At 36.4% G+C, this 19942-nt stretch overlaps 2 protein-coding genes across 2 annotated transcripts; one reads left to right on the top strand and one right to left on the bottom strand.

Moving 5' to 3' along the window:
* Positions 1–453: 453 nt before the first annotated feature.
* LOC108666661 (CD209 antigen-like protein 2) lies at positions 454–2740 on the top strand (the record flags this gene model as incomplete). The annotated part of the gene is made up of 4 exons (XM_047884344.1): positions 454–598; positions 897–1067; positions 1426–1529; positions 2603–2740. Coding segments are annotated over 4 exons (558 nt in total), but the record flags the coding sequence as incomplete, so codon positions are not given.
* A 4132-nt stretch (positions 2741–6872) lies between these two features.
* Positions 6873–15237, bottom strand: LOC108666656 (C-type mannose receptor 2-like). Its single transcript, XM_018153575.2, has 6 exons — positions 15078–15237; positions 11398–11583; positions 10771–10886; positions 9150–9294; positions 7387–7557; positions 6873–7018 (listed from the first exon to the last, which is right to left on the bottom strand). Exons 1-6 carry the CDS (start codon positions 15118–15120, stop codon positions 6873–6875), a joined length of 807 nt encoding a protein of 268 aa, XP_018009064.1. The 5' UTR covers positions 15121–15237.
* Positions 15238–19942: the final 4705 nt, after the last annotated feature.

Below are 19942 nucleotides of genomic sequence, written 5' to 3'. Positions count from 1 at the left end.
ATGATTCCGAGACCACATTTTAAATATGTGTTAAAATATTTAAATATATTTAAATCAAAATAATTATGCGACGAGATAAGCAAATTTCTCTTAAGTAGATAAATTACAATATCAATATCAGTCCATAGAGAACTGCTTTGTATCTTTCAGCGTAAGGAGGATATTTTTTTCCGAAAATAACAGAGTTTTGACTAGCAATCTAACCGAAAAACATTTACAAGCAAGGCGTAGCAAAGATCGATCCGCCGCATATAATGTAGCATGCCTACATATAACCATAGGTGCCCCACCCTTAATTATTATTTGGCTAGTAGGGAATCTTTATCGAGTGATGTCATTCAGTAGTTGGTTCTAGAAATATACCAGCTGACCAACTATTGCATTGAGTGCTTCATGTGATACAATTGATCAAAAAACTTTGAACAGCTCCCTCTAATTAGATATGTTCCTCAGAATGCTGGAGAGAATTTGGCAACGGAACCTAACGGTGGAACGAGTGCCAACTGTGCTTCTATATTTGATGTCACGAGCTGGTTATTCCGAGACAACCCATGTACAGTTTCTTACTATCCACTGTGCTCAAGACCTTCAGTAGATGGTGAGCTACTCTTCTGTTTTGAAACCTTGGAAGGTAATCTGAACAGAAAAGTGCAGAGAGTAAACACTCTGTGGAGGAATTTGTTCTGAGATTTTGAATATTTTATGCATTTAACTGCCAAATTAATCCCCTTGAAACAATTTCACGAGCAAACTGCCGAATTTCAGGACCCTAGGCAAAGCAGAGCTAATCTCTCACGCAATGACTTCCTGAGCTAATATCCAGCTTCCAAGATTGAATAATCTAATATCTTTCATTCATTCCACATTTAACGTCATGGATATGTATTCTACTGCAGGTCTCTGCGAGTATCCTTTTGTTTTGGTTGGCACTCAGTGTGTTCACATAATTACGACCGGATACCGATGGCACGAGGCTCGTAACCAGTGTGTGCTGGTCGGTGGGGACCTGTTTGTTGTAGACGACTGCGATCAGTACCACAAGGTTGCCCTCTACCTCTCTGAACAAGGTAACCGTTTGAAAAGTTCTATATAATCTTTCAAAATAAACACTGTCAATCAAACCCTGATGATTTTTGTACTGTTAAATTTAATTAGGACAACTAAGTCCAGAGCTGTGAAGTTGAGGTTTAATACGCGAGTGATGTAGACCTGCATACCTTACGTTAAAATGGAGTCAATGATTAATTTCTATTTACCCCCAGCAGCCTAACGCCTTCAGGAAGTGGTTAATCCTGGAGAACTTCCTTTTTACATTTTAGTGACATTTATATCGTTAGTGTCAGGGAAACAGCAGCGTTTTAAACAGTAAAATATTTCAAAACTAAATTCCTTATCCCCTTCATTTTTGTCTCTTTTCTGAATAAGGTTACCCATACTTTTGGATCGGGGGCTCCGATGAGGCCGAGGAAGGGCAATGGCGCTGGGTTGACGGTTCGCCGATGACCATGCGACTGCCTTACTGGTCAACTGTAAGGATACTGACTCAAATATTTAAAAGAAGTGCACGAATAAGAATAAAAAGAGCCAGCTCAGAAATGCGTAGTCATATCAGATTTTGAAAACAATGGAAATTAATTGTTATCAGTCGAAGCTGGATGTCGGTGATATAATCGTTACAGGATAGATTGCAACCTTTGCCGTTATCATCTCACTAATGGAAGATGTTAACTACTTCGCCTGGACTTCTGAATAAAAGTTTCGTCGTTTTCGTTGGTTGTTTCCTATACACTTGTACCTAAATCCAATACTAGGTTTATATGCAAATTGAAGAAGTTCATCTTGAGTTCCAGAATTAACTGCAAACATAATTTGCTGTTCTCCATGGACAAGATCTCACGAATTTCTTTGGCTTGTTGAAGCAGCGACAATCCAAAGTTAATTTATAAACAACAGTTTGTTTCACGAAAAATCTTGCCGGTATCTATTTTCGGTATCATCTACAGCGTAAAAAAGCGTTATTATATGGCAAGTGGCTGCATGATTTGATTTGCTCAACTCACTAATTTTAGACCGAGACACTTATATTTTTATACATGTATGAACTTGCAATCAAAAGTTACTTTCCTCGAATGTTGATTTCTGAAATCGATTGATTCATGGAATCAATTGACTATATAAACATTCTTTTTACTGTTATTGGGTCTCCAGTCAGATCAGTTTTGAAAATTTGATCATTAAGATAAATTGAATAAATGCATTGAACTAAAATTTCTGGATCAATGTATATAACGGCATTATCGCAAACTTATGACAAAACCGAATTTTGCAAGAGTTCAGTTAGAAATGTATTCAAAAATACGGTATACATGAAAACTTAAAACTTGGGGTGGAATAAAGTCATTTTGGTAATAGGGAACTTTGGAGAATCCAGGACCATGTAATATATCTGGAAATACTGTAATTTAAATAATATATATTTGCCTTTCTAATGTAAATGCTGTAACAATCAACACCCTGGATGATTGTTGCAATAATCATCCAGGGTGATTGTTACATTGATGTAACAATAATAATTGAAGATGTTAGCTTTATTTTTGCGCAGTTGAATAGTGGACCGCTAGAACCCGACAATCCTGGCAAGCAGAACTGCCTGGAGCTGAACTGCGCGTGGATGTACCGCTTCAGCAGCGCGTGGTGCAGTGATGCAAGACGGGTGATCTGTGAGGCAGACCCCATCTAGAGGAGTGCTGTTCATGCCCCATCTAGAGGAGTGCTGTTCATGCCCCATCTAGAGGAATGCTGTTCATGTCCCATCTAGAGGAGTGCTGTTCATGCCCCATCTAGAGGAGTGCTGTTCATGCCCCATCTATAGAGGAGTGCTGTTCATGCCCCATCTAGAGGAGTGCAGCGTTTGCCCCACATTGAGTGTTTTTTATGTTCTATTTGTGGGATTCTTTTAAATGTTCAATCAAGATGGTCATAATTTCTGTCGTTTCCAGACCAGTGTTTTATTGTCCTCTCTATAGAATGGCCCATCTGCAGGGTGCTTATATTATACCCGTCATTCCATCATAGGATAGGAGGTCTAGGGATAGATAATCTTCAAGATTTGTGAATCATTTTCCTCATTGGTTCTGTAATCACCTGATGGATTTGTAACTGAGAGTAAGGGTACTTTATTGTTCCATGTAGGACTAAGGCAGGACAAGTGAAACACTCGGTAACACTAGTTCTATTATAATAACAAACTGGCTCGGTGAGTACAGAAGGAAGGAAATTGACAAGGACAGCATAAGTATGTAGCGGAGGAGCGGACTAGCATTATGACGGCTAGGCAGTACCGCTACAACTGACGAGCGGTGCACAGATCGAGATATATATAGGCCATAACAGGGATGACGTCACTGAGCGTGACTCTACCATGTGGGTACAGAACAAGCTAAGCTGGTGACGTATGATAACCTAGATGGATAGCAGATCACTGGACAGATGGTGATAGGTCACCGGACATAAACGTTACGGAAATTCATTCCATTTTTCATTTCCTATTTAGAGAGTGACATGAGCCTTTGTTCGATTTTGACTCTCCTTGTAGGAAGTATTGCTAAGCTAAGCATTCAAAAGCTAAGAAAATTACACATTAATTTACCACATCTTTAAATAAAATGTTTGGAGTCCAGCTCCATCGTCAATTAGAAATTTTCAGAAAAAAATAGTATCAGTTGTCTGTACAATTGAAATAAAAAACAAGCTAAAAATTAAATATACAGATAAAAGGCAATGAAAACAACATGAAAAACCTGTCCATTCTAAACTTCAAGTGGACAAAAGCTAAAGGCTGTATTCAAACTATACCTCTTCTTGAAAATATACAATTAAGGATTCTAAAAAAACGTATTCAAAAATCATCAGAGGTGGAAACTAAAATCTTAGTCACTATAGAATATTGGCACATTGGCAATTAGGAGGACGCGCTGTTAAATGGCCATTTCTACACATTTTTCCTTTGTGCTCCGCTTTCCTAGATTGAAGATTGCGTGCTACCTACACGTTAAAGCAAAGGTAAGCATATTTATTGTCTAATGAAGGATTTTTATGATTATTTGTTCGAAGTGGTACATAGCTGAAGTAATTAATTCAGATAAGATTAATGAGTTCTAAACCCTAATTATGTCAATTTTCGTTTCACTGGTGCAGACTTGCATACAATCTAGTAATGTTTTCGTAATCTGACTGTATTACAAAGACTGATGTTTGAGTCGGGAATGATAATTAATCAAAAGTTTAGTAACACGGATACTGTGGCTTGGCTCTAAACAGTGTTGAGAGAGCGCTCGAGTTTGTCAGAACTTGCAAGTTTCATCGTCAAATGAAAATTCCAAATTGATTTACCAATAAATTAATTGTAGAAAAATTAATAAATCGGATAACATATGTAGCTCAGACATTTAATACTCGTGCAACCCAAGTCTTGTTAATTTAACAACTGCAAATTCCTGTGAACTATATAACGTATGTCCATAGTTTGCATTGTGTTTGAAGAACGTGAAGCAGTTGACAGATGCCGTTTGACATGTTAATGTCTACTCTGTGTTTGCGAAGCAGCTGGCACTCTGCCTGTCATTAAGAAATTTACTGGAAAATTTTGATTGCGGATGCGACATCCACCGTGGCGCTACAGCTTGACGCCTGTAACTATTACTGTGCTTTAGTTAATATGGCTTAGTGTATGCGTGGTGTGTCCTGTAAGATACTGATGCTAAGTTCTCTTACGATTGTCGTGTATGGAGCTGATTGAAAAATGAAATTCTAATTCTGAGGTTAATTCGGGAGCAATAAAACCTTCAGTTTCATCAGTCACCGAGGCGGCATCCAAGCGGGCCAGCGCCACGGTGGATGTCGCATCCGCAATCAAAATTTTCCAGTCAATTTCTCAATGACCGGCAGATTGCCAGATGCTTCGCAAACACAGTGTTGATACTAACAGTGTTAACAGCATCCGTCAACCTCTTCACGTTCTTCAAACACAATGCAAACTATGGGCATACACGTTATATATTTCATAGGAGTTTACAGTTATGTTAACAAGACTTAGGTTACACGAGTATTAAATATGTGAGCTACACATTTTAGAATTCGATTTATCGATTTTTCCACATTTTATTGTGAAATCAATTAGAAACTTTTTTTTAACGATGAAACTTACAAGTTCTGACAAACTCGAGCGCTCTCAACAATGTTTATAGCCAAGCCACAATATGCATGGTACTAAACTCGTGATTAATTATCCATCCCGACTCAAACATCAGTCTTTGTAATATAGTCAGATTACGAAAACATTACTAGATTGTATGCAAGTCTGCACCAGTGAAACAAAATTGACATAATTAGGGTTTAGAACTCATTAATCTTATCTGAATTAATTACTTCAGCTATGTACCACTTTGAACAAATAATCATCGAAATCCTTCATTGGACAATAAATATGCTTGCCTTTAATTGTTTTAACGTGTAGGTAGCACGCAATCTTTTATCCAGGAAAGCGGAGAACAAAGGGAGTAGTTGTAGAACTGGCCATTTGACAGCGCGTCTACCTAATTCAGCTGTGCGCAGTGCGCACTCACGCAGTGGTCACGCCATCGTACGTGTGACGCGCCAATATTCTATAGTGACTAAGATTTTAGTTTCCACCTCTGATGGTTTCGAATACGTTTTTTAGAATCCTTGTATATTTTCAAAAAGAGGTATAGTTTGAATACAGCCTTTAGCTTTTGCCCGCTTGAAATTTAGAATAGATAGGCTTTTCATGTTGTTTTCATTGCCTTTTATCTGTATATTTAATTTTAGCATATTGTTTTTTAGTTAAATTGTACTGACAACTAATATTTTTCAAGAAATTTCTATTGACGATGGTGCTGGACTCCAAAACATTTTATTTAAAGACGTGGTGAATTATGGTGTAATTTTCTTTACTTTTGAAGGTCGAAATACTTCCTCCAAGAAAAATCAAAATTGGACAAAGGCTCATGTTACTCTCTAAATAGGAAATGAAAAATAGAATGAATTTTCCGTAACGTTTATGTCCGGTCATCTTCTATCACCATCTGTCCGGTGATCTTCTATCAACATCTGTCCGGTGATCTTCTATCACCATCTAGGTTATCATACGTCACCAGCTTAGCTAGTTCTGTACCCACATGGTAGAGTCACGCTCAGTGACGTCATCCCTGTTAAGGACTATATATAGCCCGGTCAGTGTACCGCTCGTCAGTCGTAGCGGTACTGCCTAGCCGTCATCTTGCTAGTCCGCTCCTCCGGCACATACTTGTGCTGTACCTGTCAAATCCTTTCCTTCTGTACTCACCGAGCCAGTTTATTATTATAATAGAACTAGTGTTACCGAGTGTTTCACTTGTCCTGCCTTAGTCCTACTTGGAACAATAAAGTCCCCTGACTCTCAGTTACAAATCCATCACGTGGTCACAGAACCGACCACCTGACATTATTTATAATTTTTGCGCAAGAATTTCTTTAAAAAAATTTCTTTGCATTCCATAACATGACATAATCATATGGCTTCTATCTTAAAAAGTGGGTTTGAAATATCCGAATCAATAATAATTAGTAAACTTTGCAAATGAGGAAAATGATTCACAAATCTTGAAGAATATCTATCCCTAGACCTCCTATCATTTGATGGAAAAGACGGGTATAATATAAGCCCCCTACAGATGGGCCATTCTATAGAGAGGACAATAAAACAATGGTCTGGAAGCGACAGAAATTATGACCATCTAGATTGAACATTTAAAAGAATCCTCTAGATAGAACATAAAAAACACTCCTCAAGATGGGGCAAACGCTGCACTCCTCTAGATGGGGCATGAACAGCACTCCTCAGTCATTATACTTACAGTTGACCAGTAAGGCAGTCGCATGGTCATCGGCGAACCGTCAACCCAGCGCCATTGCCCTTCCTCGGCCTCATCTGAGCCCCCGATCCAATAGTAAGGGTCCCCTTATTCAGAAAAGAAAAAACAAATCTAGGGAATAAGAATTTAAGTTTCGAAATATTATTCTGTATAAAGCCGCTGCTGTTTCCCTGACACTCACGATATACCTGTCACTAGATTGGGAAAGGGAAGTTCCCATGAGTTAACACTTTCTAGAGGCGTAATGTTGATGGGGGTAATTAGAAATTAATCATGGTAAGAATTGACTTTATTTTAACCTAAGTAATGCGGGTCTACATCACTGGCATGTTAAACCTCAACTTCACAGCTCAGGTCTTAGTTATCTTAATTAAATTTAACCGTACAAATATCATTAGGGTTTGGCAGGCAGTGTTTATTTTGAAAGATTATATAGAACTTTTTAAATGGTTACCTTGTTCAGCGAGGTAGAGGGCAACCTTGTGGTACTGATCGCAGTCGTCTACAACAATCAGGTCCCCACCGACCAGTCCACACTGGTTACGAGCCTCGTGCCAGGGGTAGTTGGTCGTAATCATGTGTACACACTGAGTGCCAACCAAAACAAAAGGATGCTGGCAGACACCTGCAGTAGAATATATATCCATGATGTTAAATATGGAATGCATGAACGATATTAGATTATTAAAACTTGGAAGCTGGATATTAGCTCCAGGACCTGCCGAACTTTTAAAAGTCATTGCATAAAAGATTAGTTCTGCTTTGCCAAGGGTCTAGCCTTTCGTGCGTTTCTTCTGACTTAACTAAGTTTTTTCAAGACCCTGTGTGGCCGCGCCTCATGCGTCTCTAATTTTTGTACCGCGTTTTTCCTTATATTTGTTGCGATCATTCAACAGTTATTTCTTGTATTTGTTCGGTTAAATTTGTACTCATTTTTCCATTAATGTTTTTACATTTCGATCTCTACTAGTATTTTCATTCAGAGAAAAAGTCTGTTCACGTTGATCATTCAATACGCGTCACTTTAATTGTGCCAGTCGTGAAGCGCGTTCACTTCACTGATGTTGAATCTTTCGAGAATAGTTATATTGTGATATCTAAATTTGTGCATGATATTTGTGAATAGTTATATACTGACATCTAAATTTGTGTTGTGATATTTATGAATAGTAACTTTTCTAGGAATAATTAAAGTTAAGAATTATAGCTGCATCTTGTTAAGTTTATTTATTATTTTTATTTGCAGAATCTTATTGGTTAACTACGAACAATAGGATCAGTACGAGCCATCCGCTGGGTTTATTCTGAGTTTATTCCGAGTTCACTCTAGTTCACTTTATGTTCATTTTGCGTTTATTTTGAGTTGATTTTTTGTTCTTGTTTCTACATTCATCAGTATCCAGTATCCACCAGTGCCTTCGTTACCAATAAAGTGTCAGAAATCCTCCAAGTTCACTTCCCTGCACGGTTAAAGTTTGGTTGTCTGACTGGCGCTGACGTAAGAGCGTTTGGACGTCACCGTCGCGCTTACACCTGCATTCCGTTTAACTGGAATATTTATCATTTCAAACTTTAAGCTAATATCGGAACTATAGATATTGCCATGCAACTATTAACGTAAGCGCTTTATGTACAGCAAGCAATTTTCATGGAACCCTCAGGTACAAGGTGTGCCGGATGTCAGTGAATATTTATTGATACAAGCCTCAAGTTCAATATGTGCCATGTTGCAGTAACATCTGAATGAAATCAAGCAAGATAAAATGATAAAAATTCAGAAGTAAACACGTAGACTGCACAGAGATTCAATCATGCAAATTACATGATGCCCCTCACCTAATACTTTTTATTGAACTGGATAGCTGTAAGTTTTTTAGCTCTTCTTCATTGTGGTTATTTTTACTTCTTCTTTTTGATAATCGCGAAGCATCTATTGAATTGTTTCACTTTTGGCGTAAAATTTTCTAAGATATCAATTTAATATTGAGAGCTAACTCCTGAAAATCAAACAGGCAAGTCAAAGTTACGTACAATCTCATGATAATTATTTGCGTAATTATGCAGTTTGCTCGTATAATTCTTTTCAGGGGATTAATTTGGCAGTTGACTGCATAAAATAATCAAAATCTTAGAACGAATTCCTCCACAAAGTGTTTACTCTCTCCAATTTTCTGTTCAGGTTACCTTCCAAGGCTTCAAAACGGAGGAGTAACTCACCATCTACTGAAGGTCTTGAGCACAGTGGATAGTAAGGAACTGTACATGTGTTGTCTCGGAATAACCAGCCCGAGGAACCACTTATATAAGCACAGTTCCAACTCGTTCCACCGTTAGGTTCCGTTCTCAAATCATCTCCAGTATTCTGAGGAAAGAATCTAAAGCGAAACGATCCTTGCTACGCCTTGCTTGTAAAATGTGTTCCGGTTAGATTGCTAGTCAAAAACTCTGTTATTTTAGGAAAAAATATCCTCTTTACGCTGAAAGATACGGAGCAGTTCTATATGGACTGACATTGATATTGTAATTTAACTACTAATGAGAAATTTGCCTGTCTCGTCACACAATTATTCTGATTTAAACTTTACATATATAATTATGTGGTTTCAGCATCATTCCTACGTAACAGATTATCAATATATTAATGTAGAGAAAAAACATCGGCGCGGATTGTTGAAAAAATTTCACCCCTGACATTTCAAAACCGAGTGATGTCAATTCCATTCTCTAAACATTCCTTATTTTCCGCAAAAAAATTTTCGTCGAAAATCTTTCTAAACTTCCCTTTCCGAAAATTGATATAATTTTCAAATAAAAATACTTCAATAGATAATAAACGGAATTTCTTTCAGCTGCCATTTTCTGGAACATAATAACGTCTTCGAGTAAACAGTGGTTAATGGAACCATCCTATCAGCACAGTAGTGGCATTTATCAATATTAATTGATGAAATTGAAAATTGACTTCGGTTTAATCTTTCAAAATGACTCGTTTGGTAAGTCCTCTCCGAATCTCCCATGCCTCAGCGGTAGAGGCTTGGTTTTGCTGGCGAGAGACTTGAGATCGATCCGAGCAGGCAGGGACTTTTCTCCAAGTCGATTTCTCACGAGTTTTGTACATAACACTGCGATTATTTGTTCCTGCTACATGTCCGACATTGTTGCTTGTACCGCCATGCTTGATGTGTATAAGTAATCCTCAAAATGTTTGATCGTATTTGGAAGGATTGTCGAGCAATGTGAGAATGCACAGGCGTTGGATTTGAAACTAACGGAAAATTTTATCGACTTAATTCGAGAGGTGGTTATTGACGGATCATCGATTCGCCATCGGCGCCAGTGGGTAAGTTATTTGTAGAAGAAGCGTTTTTAGGTTAGGGTCGCCAGCAACAGGTTGTAGGTGGAATATAGGCCGGACACGCCACCGATGCGCCATCGGTGCTCTCCACCTATAATTTCCACCTATAGCCACCAACAATCATCGATGCTCCACCAATAATTTATATTTGGGTAGGTCGAATCAAGCAGAAACATAAGTGGGAATAACGATTTGTCTACTAAATCTTCATATAATTATGACTGCAAATCACTGTCATTTCTAACAGGAGAATCAAGAGTGACTTTTTGTAAGAGACACTCGGAACTGCACCTCCTGTTTTCTGTTAATTCTAAGTAAGTTCACCTCAACATTATAATACTGTTTGTCACATTATATTGTTCAATCCTATTGCATCTGGACGCGACTTAGTTGAGCTTCATCCATTTACAATTTCGTAATAAATATACTTCCTTTTAGCAAATATGTTGTGTCATGTACAGAAAAAAGCATGGATTGACTCACCATCGCCCAGTACGGAGCACCCATTTGCACGGCCGCTCCGTCACTCCACTGCCAAACATTGGTGAGCGTTCCATTGGTCGCGCCTAACCAGTAGCCGTTGTTGAAATCAGTTGAGTCTGATGGAGTGCAACGTTAATAGTAATAGAAATATTTTTATGTAATAATATTAATTGATATAGTGCTTTCAGCGTTGATTAGGATCTGTTAGCCTGTTGCCGATTCATAACTACCTGGCCACCTCTTCGAGTTGCGCAGCTTTTGCACCTCTACCCTGTTAAAATTTAGATCCGGCTCAGCTTCTGATTCCACGAATCAGAAGCTGAGGCGGAAAAGTTGAAGTGTTGAAGCTAATTCTTCCGCCCGCGGCAAACACGGCATGCCAACTCACCAAGTTTTCAAAAATCAGCGAAGAGGCATGCACAGCGTTTGTGTCATTTTAATAGTCATCATAATATTGCAAAAAATTAATCAGAAGTCATACTACAGATGAATTATGTTTTTGCTAAATTGACTTCTAACTTATGAGGGTCGACTTACAATGTTTCTATGATGACAAACATTCTGAAAGCAAAATTTGTTAACTCTGCAAGTTTATTGACTTTAACATGTTTTCTGTTATAACCTTACATCCATCGTTGACATAGGAGGCGACATCAATGAAGGAAGCGCAGTCTTTAAGCACAGGCAGCCTGCCGAAGTGCTGGGTGCAGTAAGTGGCCGCTTCGTCGTACGTCAGATATCCACCCGTGTAACGGTGGATGCACTTGGACCCGACGACCTCATAGCCCTCAGGACAGTCGGCTGTGACAGCGCCTGCCATATGAGAATTCGAATTTAATAATGCAATCAATTTGTCATGCGTAGATTATACGAAAACTTTAACGATAGGAGCAAAGGACAACCAATGAAGGCTTTAGGGTCATACCATGTCAAGTGAACAAAGAGTACCCACCTGACCATTTTGATAAAGGATCACACATATTATTTTAGTTAACATATCAACCAGAATAGCCCAAAATTTCAGCTTAATATATAAAAAAATTTCAATTATGGGCCCTCAAAGAAGGGGTGGTGAAAATGTCCCTGATGGCGCGGTTCAAAATCTCCAACTTCAGGTCACTGCTGTGGCATGTCAGTGCTGGCCTCGAGTGAGGTGGCCGCAGGACTTGAAGAGGTGCTTCTAAAAAAATATTCTCAGTAGCTTATTGTTGATATTTTTGGGTAGAAGAAGGTCAAACTTGCCCGGAAATTACTGTGCTAGCCACTAATTTGGAAATTTAGGTGTCTGTAGAGCTCAAGAAGATGCTTTTGAAAAATTGTTTCAATAGTTTATCAGTAATAGTTTTCGTGTATAATAAGGTCATTCGAGCTTGCTCGGAAATCAAAGGAGCAGAAACAATTCACTAGTTCAGTGCCCTGTATATCAGAGGAAAATGTATAAATCTCCTTGATAGCTGTACAGTTTATTGTCAACATACGTTACATTGTATACATAAATATTGACTAATAATTAACTTAACAGAGCCATTTTCCGGCAATGTTTGAATAGTTGCAGTATACCAATTTTGTTGAAGAGCATTTATTACAAAGAGAATATTCTGTATTATAGCATACTCTAATTTTATATATTGGTAGTAATAAATATTAATAATAAGTAATTCTAGCTATTGGTAATAATTGTATTAAAATTCATTCTTCTTCATTCCTGTAGACTATGTTGCTGCCTGTGGCAGCTTTTCACTTGTGACACGTGCTTATTCTCCTGGATGAAATAAACTACTCGACCCTGTATTATATTATATGTGAATAAACATTAATAAACTTGGAAGTTACAACAAATAAGGAGATATGAAAACAAATGAGTTGACTTTGAAATAATGTGCATTTGAAAATTACTTTTTAAAGACAACTGTTCTAAAGAATTCGGTGTCTCCGATGTTACACATGTACAATGAATTTCTAATTTTATTATGATATATTAAAAAATTAATTTTTTATTTTTAAAATTACACACGTAATATACGCTTAAAATTTACTTTTTAAAGACAACACTTCTAAAGAATCCAGTGTCTCCAATGTTACAGATGTACAATGAATTTCTCACTTATTTTCGAATATTACAAAAATTAATTTTCAATTTTTTTATAAATAATTTTTTTTAATTATTTATTCTGTCAATTGGTTCATGCATTGCCTCTGACTTCACACAAGTGTGCAGAATTTCAGATCAATTGGACAGGTAAAAGTATGTCAAATATCAGTTATAAGATTTGTAGCTGACAAAATTATTTTTTCAATTTTTTTAACATTGAAAAAAAAATTTTCAATTTTAAAATCATTTATTTTGTCATTTGGTTCATGCATTGTCTCCAACTTTACGCAAGTGTGCAAAATTTCAGATTGATAGGATAAGTAGAAGTGTGTTAAATTTCGATTATAAGATTTATAGCAGACAGACAGACAAACAAGAAGTGAAGTTAAAGGGAAGGGTTGTAATAATATGCGTTTAAAAATTACTTTTAAAGCTTCTGAAAAATCCAGTATCTTGGATGTTACACATGTACAACGAATTTTTAATTTCATTTTCAAATATTAAAAAAATTATTTATCAAATTTTTTTTATGATATCAAAATTTTGTAAATTTTCAAATTATTTATTTTGTCAACTGATTTATGCATTGTCTCTGACTTTATGCAATTGTGGAAAATATCAGATTGATTTGACAGGTCAAATATTGTCATATATGGATTATTAGATTTGAAGCAGACAAAATTATTTTTAATTTTATAATGAAAAAAAATGTTTAATTCATAAAATTATTAATTCAGTCAATTGATTCATGCATTGTCTCCAACTTTATGCAAGTGTGCAAAATTTCAGATCGATTGGACAGTTAGAAGTGTGTCAAATATCGATTATGAGATTTGTAGCTGACAAAATATTTTTAATTTTGTTTAAAATTGAAAAAAATTGATTTAATTATTTATTCTGCCACTTGATTCATACATTGTCTCCAACTTTATGCAAGTGAGCCAAATTTCAAATCGATTGAGCAGGGAGAAGTGTGTTACATTTCGATTATAAGATTTGTAGCTGACAGACAGACAGACAGACAGACAGACAGACAAGAATTGAAGTTAAAGAGAAGTGTGGTAAAAATAAAGGAAGCCTCTTGAAAAAAGTATGCCCTTCCAAACTTGAAAAAATATTTAGCGAAAAAAAGCAGCAAATTCATGTATGTTTCGCCACTGAGCTATCACATGCATGCATGGGTATCTAATTAAACATAGTATTCTACTGCCTTTTGCAATGTAGAATCTAATTCAAAAGAATATCAAAAATTCCAGTGAGCCAAATGCAGCATTTTAAACTAAGTTTTCTTCCATAGCAAGAAGACCCCATGGCTATGATTAACATATATGTTATAGTAGAAAATTTTATGTTTCTAACTAAACTGTTTCTAATAAAACTACTTTGACCAAATTAGTTTAGTAAAACTTACTAAGTTTGTACATAAACTAAGTAGAAAAATTGCCCCGAGGCTTCTATTAGCAATTTTAGATGATTACTGAAAAATCAAAATGAATTTATTCATTTTTTTCATTTACAATGCATAAAATGCATACATTGTATCAATCATTTTTTGTGTATACAATGTTACGTATGTTCGCAATAGACTGTAAAGATGACGTGGAGATTTATAAATTTTCCAGTGATTTACAAGGCACTGAACTTGTTAATTTTTCTGCACTTTTGATTTTCTAGCAAGTTTGACCATATTCTACCCAAAAATATCAACAATAAACTATTGAGAAATTTTTTTAGAAGCACCTCTTCAAGACCTGCGGCCACCTCACTCGAGGCCAGCACAGACATGCCACAGCAGTGACCTTAAGTTGCAGATTTGGCGCCGCGCGATCATATCAAGTTTTTCATATTTGGAGCTGAAATTTTCTTCATTGTTGGTTTGAAAAATGATCCAAATTGGGAGTGAAATTTCATCAAAATTTATGATAGTCAGGTGTGACAGATTTTCAATCAAAATTGTGCACTTGACAGCGAATGACCCTTTGCTAATTTGATAAAAATAATAAAATATTGTGAAAATTTTTTTAAATCAACCAGACTTGTTGAATGATTTTTACTGCTTCCATAAATTTCACGGTTTGACAATTATTTCGCTGCCAATTAACTACACTCTTGATAATAATAATAAGCAGACACTAACAAAAGCTGGAACTACTTAGCAAAAACTGACAGTTCTGCACCTAATGGTTGTTCTAATTCCTATGCAGAAGACACTCACCGATGATGAGCAGTAGCAAGCAGATGATCGTCGACGGAAACATCCGGGTGGTCCTAGGGAAGTATAACTCTAAATCAAACTTTTTATATATTTAAATACAAACGAAAATCAACAAGTTTATCAAGCCTCTTGAAGGAAAAGTATGTTCAGGGGAAATACCACCAAGTATGCAGTGAGTTGGCATAATAAGTTACCTTATTTATAGCGCGCACAGCAGGCTGGTGTTTCTCACAGATTCACTGATTACACGACAAGGTCAGGTATATTCTCATAGCAACAGCTATTCTAGGCGAGTGTTGTGAACGCAACATGTGCATTGGTTCGTACTTGGTCTCAAAAATGTGAATATTTTCGAGAAACCTATTGATATGTTAGCTGTCCGAGAATATGAAATAAATAAATATAAAAAACCTTTTTTAAAAAAACACGTTTTTCTAGTGGTTACAAAACTAAAACAAATGAAATAAAACAAATAAAAAACTTTAAGAAACCACATTTTCTTAGCGGACGTAAAAGAAAAACATTAACTCTTACATAACATTAAAGTTATGTAGAATGTTATATAATGTTATGTAAGAGTTAATGTTTTTCTTTTTTGTCTGATAAGAAAACGTGGTTTTTCAAATTTTTTTCAATTTTCTTATTTCATTGATTTTAGTTTTGTAACCACCAGAAAAACGTGGTTTTTAAAAATGGTTTTTATATTTATTTATTATCTACTTTTTAGTTTATAAATTTTAACAATTCAAATCCTTTTCCAGGGTTGGCAGCTCTGGATGTTCGACAAAAAAAATTGATTCCCACCCGTGAATTTTTAGGGTTTTTTTAATTGAAAATTTATAAATAAATTTTCAAACTTATTACTTCTGATGATCAAATCTTGAATTGTTAGGCAGCATAAGCATTCATGCCAAATTTCAAGTTTCCAGGATCTTCAGAAGTGCTCTGAATTAAGGTTTGACACGAAACGAAAAGAAGAAAAATGTGGTAACATAGATAACACCTAGCATCAAAAAACATGATACTAGAGTTATCTTGTTGTTAATTGTTACGTCAGCATTCGGTGTGGCTGCAGAAAGAAATTAAAGAAATCATTTGGAAGAAATTAACGGAATAATTAAAAAGGAATAAGGATGAAACTCGGTAGTTAAGGAATCAGAAATACAATACGAGGACGAGTGAATAATGGCGGGAGTATTGGTGCCACTTGCATGAACAGAGCTTACGGGAGGAAAGTTTTAGCCCAATATAGTTCCGACCTGCAAAAACGGACCTGGTAAATGATTAACAGATGAAAAAAACAGGCTAAACAGCCTATTTCACTTAGAATTACTTATTCCAAAATATAAGATGCAAGAAAATAACATAAAAGTTCAAAAGGGTTATAACTCACCAGTCGAGTATACGATCAAAGCCTAATAACGAGTGTAGCGTTGAAGTTAAGAAAGACAGTTGCGTTGAATGTAGTGGTGGCCACTACAAATATTAAATACTTGGTCATTACTTACTGTGATACGAGTGGGATTTACCGTGCTACTGGCCTCGTATATTTACCGTGCAACTGGCCTCGTATATTTACCGTGCTACTGGCCTCGTATATTTACCGTGCTACTGGCCTCGTATATTTACCGTGCTACTAGCTGGCCTCGTATATTTACCGTGCTACTGGCCTCGTATATTTACCGTGCTACTGGCCTCGTATATTTACCGTGCTACTGGTCTCGTATCAAAACGCTAAAGAGTAACAGGCTAGGCTGGTTTTGAGGAAATTTTATGATAAAAAATTACAATTTTGAGGATTAGAGAGCAAAATTTTGGATTTGAATGAAAATTTCGGATTAGAGGATAAAAGTTTGGATTATAAGTAATAATTTCGGTTTAGAGTTGGAAAAGTCTGATTTGAGGAAAAAATTTTTGGTATTAGAGAGCAAAGTTTTGGATTAGAGGTAAAATTTTGGATTAGTTATAAAATTTTGATGTAGAGGGTGAAAGTGGTCCCAGTGTACATGTTTGTTGGTACCCGTACAGTTACATCATTAAAACACGTTAATACATAGTACATCGCATTCAACATTCAGCACATTAATAATTATATTTCATAGTATTACTTTTCATTATCCTTACAATTACTACTATCAAATATTAGTAATTAATATTGAAGAATGCCCTATAATTATAATTTTTTGTTAACTTGAAGTCTGAATTATGACCTGCAAGGTTAGCTCGACGTTGTCGTGAGGGTTGCGGGTGGTTAGTTTCAGGCTATATCTTCAGGTTAAGAGGGTTAAACTGGCCGGGCTATAAATTTGGAACAGGACTTTTCTAAAACAAAATTCCTACAGAACTTTCAGGACACCAAATTCCTACAGGACTTTCAGGACACCAAATTCCTATAGGACTTTCAGGACACCAAATTCTTCCAGGACTTTCAGGACACAAAATTCCTACATGACTTTCAGGACACCAAATTCTTCCAGGACTTTCAGGACACCAAATTCCTACAGGACTTTCAGATTTCGAAACCTTAATATCTCCCCAGGTAACAACGCTGCAATGACGCAAAGTTTCTTTTTGGATGTTACAGTTTAAGAAATTAGTGAGTGTTTGTCCAAATAGCGATGCAATTTTTAGCGCATTTTCTCATCTATGGAAAAAATGGCGCTATTGTGCTCGTCATGTCCGTCCGTCAGTCCGTGACTTCACGGACGGACGGACGTGAGAAAATGCGCTAGCTGTCACTCACTGCAGTGAGTACTGGTCTAAATTTTTACACCTGCGTGGGTCATCTAGACACACACAAGATAACGTTGAGTGACAGGTAAAATTTTGGCATCATATGGAATGGAGTAACAGTGTTGTCCGATGCTCGCGCCGTGTGTAAGAAAATCTGTCATTATTTCGACAGTATGACCTATTGATATTTTACTGAATTTACGCAACCTTAAATGAATTAAATTTTTATTTAAGTTGGGATCTAATAAATTATTTTATGATAAAGTTATCTTCTTGAAATCAATTTTCTTCAGCGATGTTTTCCAAATACCGACGATTTGAAAAGTACATTCTGATCTACGGGATTCATATCTGCAGAATCCACCCCGCCTCTACAGAACAGGTGGACTCCAAAGCCACTTCTGAAGCCATAGCTGACATGTATTGAAGCCTTTTTGGCGAACGAAACGAACTCGAGCGCAACATGACGACTTCTCTCGTCCATTTCTCTTGTCCACTTCTCTTGTCCACTTCTCTCTCTTCCAAGCCGCAGAAATTTACTTCTTCGTCCCCTCCTTACATCATCATCAACCAATTAAATAAATTATTCAAGCTAACTAATTAGATCAGGGACTGATGGTGGCCTCTGCATATCGCAGGGCAGCCGCCGAAGTTATCTCAATTGATATCAGTCACTCACAGGCTGAGGTCCATTTCGATAAGATGCAAATGCTAGAAGGTCGAATGTTCTTTAAGATAACAAGCATTCCTTACTTGGAAGGAGTGACACAATACGTGAAAATTTGTGTGTTTTGAATCTAGGTGAATTCACCCGCGTTTATGATTAATATTAGAGTCTTCAACTCTTCATTGAGCGATTTTATTTTGCAACAATTAATTTCTTTGCAAATGAATTCTATAGTAAGAATTCTTGAATTTCTTTCTGCAGCCACACCGAATGCGAACGAACCGTCGCCCTAAACAACAAGATAACTCTAGTATCATGTTTTTCGATGCTAAGTGGTATATATGTTTTTATATTCTCGGACAGCTAACATACCAATATGTTTCTCGAAAATATTGACGTTTTTGAGTCCACATACGAACCAATGCACATGTTGCGTTCACAGCACTCGCCTAGAATAGCTGTAGCTATGAGAATATACCTGACCTTGTCGTGTAATCGTTTGAATGCTGCAAACAAGACGCGTTCAATAAAGCTAATACCAAGGATATACGTGCAAGAGGCCCTTTGCGTTAGGCCATTTTGAAATCTATAAAATGAACATTTTATAGATATATATACTGTATATCATAAAAATCACATTTGTAGCTTATTATTCGCATTAAACTGGACAGGAATTAGTCTAGAGACGCACGAGGGTATCCTCAATACAAATAATTGGCAATGGGAAAGCTGGGGCTGCAGTATGGGGCTCAATCATTTTTTTCAGCATTTTCTTATTTTTTTGATAAATTTTAATTGTTTGTCCCTCCGGAAAAATGAAAATTTCTATGAAATTTTGAAAATGAAAATTTGAAAATTTGAATGAAATGAAAATTTAGTTTGTATTATATATTGAAAAAAACGGGGAGGGGGCGAAAATTGAAAAATTCGGAAAATCCTCCCCCACTCAAAAAAATTAATTTTGGAAAAGTGGTCATTCGCTAGATATGGTCTTTACGAATCAAATGATATGTATGTCGATAGTTTGCACGTTAATTGAACAAGCAGATAAATTTTTACAGTGCCCCCACTTTTTGCCGTTTTTTTTTAATTTCACGTTTTCTTTCATATTTTTCGAATAAGTTACATGAACGAAAAAGTCTCAGATTTATGTTTTACATATGTTTACCAAGTTTCAAAATGATCCGTCTGTAAATAAAAATTTTTATTTTCTGTCCAGACGCTCCGCTTATCCAAGTTACTGTGAGGTGCGTAGTAGAGTTGGCGTCTAGAGGTGGCAAGCGATGGCGTTTGCTAGACAAGACTAAGAAAATTTGCGGTAAATCGCTTTCAATGGAAAAGAAATGTGAACTCAAAGCATGCTATATACTATAAAAAAGCAGAAAGATGTCGAAGAAAGGCGTTCGCTAAAAAAATTAATTACGCCTTACAGTAACTTGAAAATCCTGATGTTGAAATAATGTTA

This window comes from Hyalella azteca, unplaced genomic scaffold (genome assembly GCF_000764305.2).
Source record: "Hyalella azteca isolate HAZT.00-mixed unplaced genomic scaffold, Hazt_2.0.2 contig15246, whole genome shotgun sequence".
NCBI lineage: Eukaryota > Metazoa > Arthropoda > Malacostraca > Amphipoda > Hyalellidae > Hyalella > Hyalella azteca.
This window is presented reverse-complemented; position numbering and strand designations above follow the sequence as displayed.